Consider the following 10742-nt stretch of genomic DNA (forward strand, 5'->3'; position numbering starts at 1 on the left):
TAAACACATGATTTATACAATATGGTCTCTTGATATTTCCAGGAATAACAAGTTAAATATGATCACATAAACACTGATGAGCACAGGAGGGATTATGGTAGAAATTGCCACCGAGAGGACTCACTGTGTCCTTCAAAAGACAACAGGAGGCTGCGTTTCACAGCCACATTTGAAGCACTGAAGTGGGTCAGGCAGTTTAACAGTTCTGGATGGATGAAGTGTGGGTACAGGTGCAAGATAAAAGCAGCACGCAGAAATCTAACAATGCAATGTTTCAGAGGTCAGACATTGCATGAATTATTGCATAATTACATTTTTTCAAGGTTGCGATATTCAGTGCAGATTATCTTGAGTCGTCCTTGAAATGCGGTGAAGGCCTGACACCTCGACCCAAAGGTGGGAACTCAGATTGTCCAGTCGTCTCCGCTGTGCTGGTGAAGAACGACGTACACGAGCGGTTGTTTCAAACAGCATTTATTCTTGTGTGAGAAAATATTGTCTCAGGCAGATTATAGATCTTGCGGGACAATTCAAATGACAAGATCAAAAATCTCCTGCACCACCCAAGAAAAACCAAAAAAAAAAACTCGTAGACTACTGCGCTCACTGCTGCCTACGGAGCTCAGGTCTTGTGGCACCATCACTTCTAGAGAATATGTTCTGACATGTTGGTGAATACCATCACTATTACAAAGAGCTACTTAGCGTCATACATAAATCTTTTCAATAGTTCACTTTTTAAATAACACTCTCGACTGCCACAAATTATAAATTAAAATCTAAATTTGATTTTTGCATTCCTTAAATTACTTCATGTAAGCCAATATAAACATACATTTACATATTTACAAAACTATACACATGCACCTTTACTACACTGAGGTTGTATTCATATACTGTATGTATATACTGTACACACACACACACACACACGCACACACGTTTTTGCCACATACGTGGCTCCCGGAGTCACCAATCCTACAAGTTTCTTTTTTTCCTTTGACAGACCGATTGTGCTTTTCGAGTCATTTCAGCCGGATTTGCAGTTGCTTCACAGACTGATTGCAGTAGACTTTGTCTGAACCACAAAACAATCAGTTTCACCTCCATAGTGGCTTCACATCTTACGAACCAAGTAGCTGCACCAGGTACTCCGACATTCTCGTATGATAATACAGTTTCACAATATGGAAAAATCAGTTAAGACCTCCAAAGTCCCACCGACGACACGTCATAGCTGGACTAACAGTAAGAGAGTATTTGCAGTGAATCCCACTGACCCGAACGTATCAGTATTTCTACTCACTTCAAGTCCTTCTGGCAGTAAAAGTAAAAACATATGAGTCAAACAGAGCCAGTTATGCTCCACTTAGTTTCAAATTGATTTCTGAATACAATTTTCTTGGGATTCAATGGAAGGAGAATATGAAGGAAAGTCTTTTTTAGGTTTGATGTATTTAATGTTACCAACGGCAGTTAAAAAAGGTTTTTTTAACAGCCAAACTTCTCATTTTTATTAGCAGCTGGAGTCCAGATATGACGTGAGCATTAAATGGGACTTTCACACTTCATTAAACACAGTGACATATCGATGGCAAATACAATCTAAATATGTTTTGAATCAAGACAATCCCTTTGATGATTAAATATTTACACTTTTCTCACGCACGTCTTGGCTCACTTTGGCCTAAAATAAAAACTTTATATGATCAACACATAGCAACAGTGGTTGTGTAAAATCTTTTTTTTTTTTTAAAAATCACATGAATGAATGAACAAAAATGTCCTCTCGAGCACTTTTTCCTCTCCATTTTAAAAATCTGAGTGCGTTATGCAGAAATCCTTCAAATACCGTCACCTTTTTAAGAGCATTGATGAAGCTTCTATACATACAACCAGGCTGCCTGTTTAAGATGATAAAATCTAAAATTTTATATAAAATTGGAGGGAGTGAAGTTTAGATTTCCTCTGACGTGGTTTAAATGCACCATGGCCCGGTCGTATGCAGTGTGTACGGACTTGCGGACGCTGGGCTTCTTGCCTTCCATTAAGCGCAGCTTGTCCACAGTGTCGTCCATCCCCATCGGCAGCAGTTTGTTCCGCGGGAGCCACTGCCTGAAAACCAAGAGGGACAACTTTCACAGTGACCGAGACTACTCCCTGCTGTTTTAAAATTCAGCATGAGCTTCAGGCTGCCTGTCTGAGTCTTACCACGTTCTTTTGGTGTCAAAGAAGAGCACTAAGAAGAGCTTTTTGCCCTCTTCCGTTTCCCTCCACTCGCCCAGTTTGAGCACCTCCACAGGAGGCACTGGAATGGGGATGCCGTTGTGAAGAAGCCCTTCCTGGGGCATGTCTGGGTCAACAATCTGTAACAATGAATGATGTCAGTTACAGCTGACTGAATTATCATTCCCTTCTATGGGATTCAATGAGGCCTTTTTCTGTGTGTCAGCTCTCAGACTTTGCACTACCAGCCAAAGAAATGCTACAGTGTGTACACCATAGATGGAAAACATCCTCACCATTGCTGGGTATGATGGATATCCTCTGCATTTGGCCCAAACTAGGTCCAGAGGTGCGAGCTCAGTCTCACTATCTAAAGACAGAAGTGTAGACTTTCCTGTGAACAGGATATTCCAATATATCCAATTAATCTGTGTTCATGAAAGCTCCTGAGCCCAAATTGAGAATTTAATGGCATTTTGGTGCTAATGCTTACATTACGCATCCAATAAAAGCCACAAAAACTGAGGCATTTCATTCTATATTGATTGCCTTCTCATGATACACACCAGACCCAGAGATGTCTCCATTCTCACTGCTGGGAACTTTAGCCAGTGCAGGTTTACCGCGACTGCGTTTGGGTGGGGAGACACTGCAGCTGTAAACGAGAGGGGAGAAAAGCAAGAGAGGTGGGTGATTTTTCAAAGACAATGGGCCTCATGCAAGAACATCTTCGTATTCTCACTGTAAGCTTCTATTATTTGGATCTTAGTGGTAGGCCCATCGCCTCTGTGACTCCACACTCACTTTAGCTTTTGGTCGTCGTCATCATGGTCTGCAGAGGTGTGCTTTCCATTTGTCAGTCCTGGTGAAAACACAAATGAAACAGTGACGAATGTGGATTCTCTAGAATGTCCACAATCTCACTCTGTGACTGTCCTCACCTCCTTCTCTGAGCGGTGGAGGAAGTTTGTCTGCTTCACTTTCGGAGCTGTGGCCTCTGGACCTCAGGTGGTGTGAGGAAGGAGAGGGGGGTGTCGGGGAAGCGTTGGGGGTGGGAGGTAAGGTGGTGATGTTGGTCATACTGGGTGAATTTGGGCTAGCAGGAGTGCTGTCCAACCCATTTGTTTTGTCCTCGGATGTTTTCCCATTTTCCTGCGGCGGGGACTTGTTTTTTGCCATTCGCGCCCCATTTTTAGCTTTCTTAAACAAAACAGACGTGCGACGCCCAACTCCAACCAAAGGTTGAGTCGGGGGTGTTCCCAGCGGAGTAACCTCGTGAACAGCCTCCGGCTGTGAAGATGGCGTTTCACCAACTTCGGCCTCGTCTTCCCCTTGGCTTTTGCTTCCACTGCGGGATGACCTCTGACGCTTGTAGGACCGTCCGGGTGACCTTCGCCCTCCAGTGACGATTCCCAGGATCGGGGGCTCGAGAGGAGCATCTCCTGGTAGCGGCGACGACACTGGGCAGGTAAGTTCTAGCACAGGTGGAGAGTCGTCTGGATCAAAGAGAAGAGAAATTTACGTCAGGATGATAAATTCAGCTGAAATGATCAGGTGGTTAATCTAATAAGCCTTTTATTGATTTAAAAACTCCTTAAAATGTGAGGATTTGCTGCTTTTCTTAAAAGCAAAATTAAATATCTTTGTAAACTGAATATCTTTGAGTTTTGGACAGTCAGACAGACAAACAAGACATTTGAAAACGTCACAAAAAAAACGTTAAAAATTGTATTTTTTCACAATTTGGCATCCCACAGTTAAAATAATTAATTGATAAATCAGAAATAATGTACCAATACCGTCATTACTGGCTCAGTTATATTAGTTTCGGCCAAAGGTCAAAGTAATTACATAATAGAGTAAAAATCGTCTTCACCTGCCCCAACGTTGGACACTGCTGTCAAAGGTCCATTATCAATCACATTTATCTTCTCCTTTTTCTTTTCCTTCTCCTCCTCTTCTTCCTCCTCCTCCTCTTCCTCTTCTTCCTCCTCTTTTCCGTCCTCCTCCTTGTCATTACCGTTCACAGACTGAGAGTTTTGCTGCTGCTGGTTCATCTTCTGTCTGAGAGTGTTGATCTCTCGGCGCAACAGCCGGATGCGTTTGGTTCGTCCACCACTGGTCCTCATGGACGCGACCATGTCCAGTTTGTCCAGTAAGGCCTTCAGCTGTTCGTCTGTGGTTAAGTGCACTCTGTTGTCTGGATTCAAGAGGGAGTCGACTGTAGAGAGTATGAAGAGAGCAACAAAAAGGAGGGGAAAAGGCAGATGAGACACGAGGGTTATGCTCACTAGCAAATAGCAAGATCCCACTCTCAACTCACCGTCGTCCCACGAACAGTGGTAGAAGCCATGCTTGTTCAGAGTTTCTGGGAGATGCATCCCAGTGCTGGGGTCCAGGCCAATGCTCTGAGACTGCCTGTGGGCGTGACGGAGAATGGCTCCACCCACCTCCCGCAGTTGTAAGGCTGCCTTGTGAAACATGGTGTCCTTGGAGTTGTACTTGAGGCAGTTGGAGATCACAAGGTCAAAGTCCTTCTCCAGGTCGCCGATGGAGCAGTAGGCGTGTCCCTCCAGTTTGGTCCGCATGGTGGAGAAGTCCATGGGTTGGGAAATAAACTCCAGGTAATCTGGGACCTCAGTGAATCATGAAAATAAGACTGTTAGCCAAGTCAAAGCAAAGCAAAGCCAAAGCAAATCCGCTGCTGCATGAAAAGTGTGTATTCAGGCTGTTTTCTAACTGCACCAACCTCGGACAGATTGACCGGCTGAGAGAAGATCTTTGCTGTGTCCTTCTCCTGCAGTTGGTCCAAGGTTGATCGCAGAAGCACCAACGCAGGGGTCAGCTTCAATTCAAGGGCAGCCTGTTGAATTTTCATCTGCAGAGTGATGACGTAGACACACAGGGGAGAGCAGCGGAAACGCAAGGTCACTCTTAAAGGATAAAAATGAATGATGGTGGAGAGAAGAATGACAATACACGAAATAATTCTTGCTTCCTCTGTAACGCGCCTGTTCTCTCTTTAGCCTCTCTCTCTTGCGGATGAGCTCCACCAATAGTCGCGCTCTTTCCAGGTCTTGCCTCAACTTCTGCCAGTATCGTAGCTCCTCTCTCGCAGCACACAGCTTTTCATCAGGCTCCGTCTGAACACAAAGGAACACAGAAGAGATCAGACTTCTGATTCAGCTTCACAATCTACCGTAATTAGCATTTTCTGGAGCTTTTTTTAAAAATTGTTTTTGAGACGCAAGTGTGCTCCTGGACACATAGCAGGGCAGGTAAAATTAAAAAAATAATAATAAAATGAAATAATCTCATTATATAACCAAATTCAATACAATGCTACCACGTGCACATTACTGTCAAAATGCTGTCGTAAACATGTTTCACAATGCCCTTCATTAAAATCTAATAATCCACGGTAAATCTTCTTTTAACTTGGTTTAAACACGTCGAAACAGCTTCAGGCCTCCCTTGCCATTTTAAACGAGATTAAAACCAATATCCACAACCTTTTAGCCATGTCGCCCTCTGCAGTTGTGAGACGTCTACAGCAAAGATGACAGAGCTGTGAAGGGTTGCATGAATCAGCCATTGCAAAGTGTGATGTCTGGGCTTATGTTTTGATTTCAGTGTGTGAGAACACAAACATGGTGTGAAGTGGTTTGTTTCAGTGCCTTGGCTGACTTTATGGGTTCTGTGAAGGCCTGATACTCGACTCACTGTAAATGTGCTGGGTTTAATATGTATATATTATATATATGACGGTATATATAGAACTTATACATAGATCTTTAGTCAATCTCAGTGTGGACACCAGCTCAAAAACAAGTCCAAAATATGAGCGCAGTCACATGTGGGAAGGATGGTGATTCCACAGGTGCTTGAAGGGCTTGAAGTCATGTGTTACAATCCAACAACCACTTAAAGTGCTGACAGTCATTTCCAGCAACTCAAAACACACAGATGCAGAGGCCCTGCGTAGGAATATACTGACTATTGTGCTCCCTATGCTATCGTTATTTCTTTACCAGAGGATTTATTACAAGCTCTACTTTTCATTTTAGCGCACACACACACACACTGTACATCAACTCTATCCACACCTGCTCTGCAGTCTTGTGGGCCTGTAGGTGGGAATGAAGTCGGCGTATTAAAGGCATCCCGTTTCGTGACTGTCGTTTCAGTAGCCAGTAGTTATGAAGCCTCTGCATGAACTGATTCTTCCTCTGGACCTCAACTCCTGTGCAGATCTTGTTCAGCCTGTGGACACGCAACAGCTGTACATTAGAAGCTGCGCGGCAATGCGCATAAAAACACCACTAACCTGTGACCTTATGATAAACCAGTTTTACTTATTTCAAATATCAATGCACGTAAAAATATACTCTCAATGCACTGGATCAAAACCTGATTAGAAATGGCAAAGGTGTTTCTTATGCATCCTTGGAGGAACATTAATCATCTGTTGTACGGCAACAGACTCTACAGTATATTAATTCGGTGTGCTGGGTATGTAAATTCAGACAGTATGCAAATGTCACACCTGTGAGAGGGGATCTGAGGCACGAGCAGCACAGGCACAGTTGAGCGACGCGTCGACCCACCAGACCCCTTTGTATTCTTCTTCTTCTGGCCCTTGGTAGCCTTCTTGGCTGGTGGTGAGGGGGGGCTTTGAGTGTAGGACCTTTGACCCCGGTTACCCCTGCCCCCCACCAGTCTCCCTTCCACCGACTCGTCTCCGGACCCGTCCCGCCGAGACCCGATTGGAGAATGATGCTCACAGAAAGCAGTCTTCTTCACAGAGAAGGTGGTGCCGTTGACACCGGTCTCCCGGACTGGATCTATTTTCATGAACAGGCCGGCCTTCTGGGCGCATGTGACATGAAAGGCCCTGTAACAGTTGGCTTTGTGGCACTGAATGGATGCTCCCCTGCCTTTCTGCTTACACAGATAGCAGGTGAGCTTCCAGCGAGCAGTAGGGATGTTCTTGACCCCCTCAACAGGCTCCAAAAACACCGTGTTGGCAAAGCACACCTCCGGGATCCATATGGCACAGACCACGTGGGCCCAACGTCCATCACTTGTCTGTTTGAAGGCACCTCCTCGGTTGGGACAGAGCACACAGTCTACAGGACGGGAGGGGGACTGGAGGCAGCAGCGGCACAGCCACTGACCCTCAGGTACATAGGGCACACCGTAACACTCCTGGTGGACGGCCAGATTGCAGATGTCGCAGAACAGGATGACGTTGCTGTTGAGACATTCATCATCGAGGCAGACGCAGCAGAAAGCATCCTCATCGACGGCACTCTGAGACAGTGCCTGGCTGCGGGACTCCAGGATGGATTCCCTCTCCAGGCGGTCGATCAGTAGTTCAAAAGTGTCTGGCGATACGGAGGCATGGCCGTCGGTCACCCTCTTTTGGTTCACCATCTCCAGCCAGGCCAGGTCCTCCTCATCCATGTCGTACTCAGCCACGCTGTCCTGCTCCTCCAGTGATTTTTCTATGTAACAATAATAGGCTGCTGGGAGAGGAGGCGCCTCTGAGGGGCAAACTGAGCTCAGCATGCGAAAGGTGGGCTCAGGCAGAGGGCTCTGGTGGGCCGGGTGCTGGAGGGAATTAGTAGGTCCCGTGTGCTGCTGCGAGCCAGACCGCTGGTTCTGGTGAGTCGCATTTTTACCGCTCCTCCTGTTTTTAGTGTTTGAGGGTTTCCTCCATGATCTGGTTTTACTCTGCGTTTGTTCACTGTTCTCCTTGTTGCTGTTGCACTCAGCAATGTCCTGGGCCATCATCTCATCCTCGGTAATAACCGGAAGAGAGTCCGTGATGTTAATCCGATGGAGCCTTCCATCTAAGTCCACTTCCACTATCTTCTGCGCCTGAGCGTATGTCAAAGTCTCCCTGGATGGAGAGAGCTGCAGTCTGTACGGCGAGGGGGGCCGCAACTGGCCAGACGATCCCCTGCCCCTTCCTCTCCCTCTGCCTCGACCCCTACCCATGTTGAGTCTGCTAAAAACTGTGTCACATTCCCGCCTCCTCACCTTCAGCATGGGAGTGTGCACCACCACCCTAACAGACACAAAGGAAGAAAAATATTTAATGCAATGATTCCCGTTTCTGCGTTAACACTTTCTATTTCGTCTTATTACCTGTTGTTTTGGCATTAAATTATTGTGTATGTTGTTTGTATTAACTAACATGGTTACCACGTAACCATGTTAGTTAATACAATCTGAGATGAGTCTGATTTTACCAGGAAATCACTGTTTTGTTACCAGGTTAATATAATGCCCACAGCAAATGTTGAATTAATAATTAAATTCACTTTAATTGACAGTGTTTGTGGTATTATTGTGCAATTAATCACCTGCATAATACCATAAAAATATTAAGGCTATCACCATTTACCCACTAACTGACAGGTCAAAAAAAAAAGAGTAGCTATTTTTTCTGATACCCAGGTGTTGCAGGTTATCATTACAATACTGTGGCTCCCAGAGTGTGTGCATTAATTCAGGCAACCCTCCTTAAAAAAAAAAAAAAAAGAAGAAGAATAACACTATAACACTGGGGCGAGAAGCTAAAACTAAAAAAAAATTTTATGATCTATTAATACTTAATACATTGATCACAAAAATCTGTTATATATCCTGTGTTATGTTCTATTAGTGTGCCAATCATTAATTTCTTGTTATCCTAATTAATCATATTCACTTACTGCTGCCAATATAAAGAGTACCATCTTATTTTGCATTATTGATAATCTTTTATCTTTTTCTCCATACTAGACACAACAGTCACTACGTAAAAGGGGTCAACTCTGGTGCTGCTATAACAAAAACACAGCATGTTACCTCAAGTACTCTTGCTGCACAAACACTACTACAGTAAGTTGTACTGCTTGCATGCGTGCACCTCAGCTGTCTCTCCATTGGTCCGATCTGGAATCTGTAACGTTGCAAGATTTCTCCGGGGCCAATCAAATGCCGGTATCCTCTATTTTTTTCCCTGTTGCTGTGCGTAGTTAGGTTGAAGAGCGCTAAATACCAACCCGAGTATCTAACATCTGTCAGCCATTTTAAGCGCACAACAGTGGAGACAGCATTTGGGCTGCAAGTTGATTAGCAGCCCAATTACACATGCCAACAGCAACCAGAAAGCAGACGCACTGTATGCACCGTGCCTAAACGCATATAATACCTGCATGTATACATTAGATCACGACACTGCAAATGTGCAACGCTTCGGGTATTGCTTTGTGCTGTAGACCCCTGCAAAAAGACTGTCTCTTGCTGATGTGATAACGTTAACATTACCCGGTCGGACAGGGCACACAGAAGTCGTTTAACAAAACGGCAGATTTTCTACGTAACGCTGAAAATGCGGAACATATCAGGGAGGTTTACCTTGTGAAATCGTCCTCTGCAGTGCGAGTGCCAAACAGAAGAGCTGCACCTAGCTAAATGTCAGCTAGTGACAGACTACAACCGAGGCGGACATGCTAGCCGTTAGCTTAGCTAGCCGGTAAATTCAGGAGCGACAGCGTCATCTTCAGCACTTCAGTTCTCCGCCGTGACTTCGGTCAAACACACAAACTCGACCCGGTTTCATAGTTATGGTTTAAACCTTTCAAACGATGCTGATTCACAACTTGGGGGCAGCAAAATCCCGAAGAAATCAAATTAATGTTCCTTGGATGAGGCTAAATATTCAGTCAAGATGGCTTGAAAAATACGCCCCTTTGGAAAAAACCACCTCAGCCAATTGCAGGTCGCCGCTTCACCTCGCACGCAACGCGCACCGATTTCTGATTGGCCGGTGCGATAAACCGGATCCATCGAGCTCAATCTGGAGCTCATAACAGAAAAAAGCGGTGAGAAAAACAACAAGACATATATTGCGCGCCTTATGGCCTCATCTTTATTTCCCATGCACCCCATAACATACCTTTTAGGACACCTGCTTTTTGTAGGAAACTGGTATTATTTTTTTTAAAGGCTTTCAAATTAACTAATCCAATATCCAAATATAATGACCACAGAATAAAAGGAAAATAATGACATGCTCATATATAGATTAGACCTAGTTATAACGCAATTACAATTTAGGTTTACAATCTTGCATGCATTACAATACAATAAAGTGAGGGCAGAATACATTGAGATTTTAGAAATACATGCGTCCAATTCACAGGTAATATTTAATTTATTAACCATTTTTTGTTAATTGTTCAATCATATTGTATAAATTCTGTTCAAAATTTCATTTGAAGTAGTTTACAAACAGTCTCAAACACATTAAAGAGGACCTTGAATTGGATTGGTTTTGTCAAACATGTACACTTAGTTTCAAAACCTCATTCGATTTAATAGTAAAGTAATAGAACAATAATTAATTAAAATCATACATTGTATGATTTAATATATAATCCAGTAGGCATGAAGAATTCTTTGAAACCACATTTAGACCACAAAGTAGGGAGATCACATGTATAAAAAATATATAATTTAAA

General features: G+C 44.0%; 1 protein-coding gene across 2 annotated transcripts; it reads right to left on the bottom strand.

The window, feature by feature from the left end:
- Nucleotides 1-457: 457 nt before the first annotated feature.
- Nucleotides 458-9983, bottom strand: brpf3a (bromodomain and PHD finger containing, 3a). 2 transcript variants are annotated; one of them, XM_076760501.1, is made up of 13 exons: nt 9637-9983; nt 6773-8299; nt 6333-6489; nt 5238-5369; nt 4976-5104; nt 4550-4862; nt 4103-4447; nt 3168-3722; nt 3031-3088; nt 2793-2881; nt 2523-2596; nt 2212-2366; nt 458-2115 (listed from the first exon to the last, which is right to left on the bottom strand). In XM_076760501.1, exons 2-13 carry the CDS (start codon nt 8278-8280, stop codon nt 1932-1934), a joined length of 3699 nt encoding a protein of 1232 aa, XP_076616616.1. In that variant the 5' UTR covers nt 8281-8299; nt 9637-9983; the 3' UTR covers nt 458-1931. The 2 variants fall into 2 exon arrangements, with proteins under 2 accessions (XP_076616616.1, XP_076616609.1); XM_076760494.1 differs by having other exon boundaries at nt 2523-2620.
- Nucleotides 9984-10742: the final 759 nt, after the last annotated feature.

The sequence above is a fragment of the Chaetodon auriga genome, chromosome 2 (assembly GCF_051107435.1).
Source record: "Chaetodon auriga isolate fChaAug3 chromosome 2, fChaAug3.hap1, whole genome shotgun sequence".
NCBI classification, from domain to species: Eukaryota; Metazoa; Chordata; class Actinopteri; order Chaetodontiformes; family Chaetodontidae; genus Chaetodon; species Chaetodon auriga.

Excerpts from the sequence above, each read along its gene's own strand:
- brpf3a (XM_076760494.1), bottom strand. The coding sequence starts at position 8,280 with ATGCTGAAGGTGAGGAGGCGGGAATGTGACACAGTTTTTAGCAGACTC. Across the intron at positions 5,370-6,332 it reads CCCACAAGACTGCAGAGCAG|ACGGAGCCTGATGAAAAGCT; the intron begins GTGTGGATAGAG and ends CTTTGTGTTCAG. Across the intron at positions 4,863-4,975 it reads AGCCGGTCAATCTGTCCGAG|GTCCCAGATTACCTGGAGTT; the intron begins GTTGGTGCAGTT and ends TGATTCACTGAG.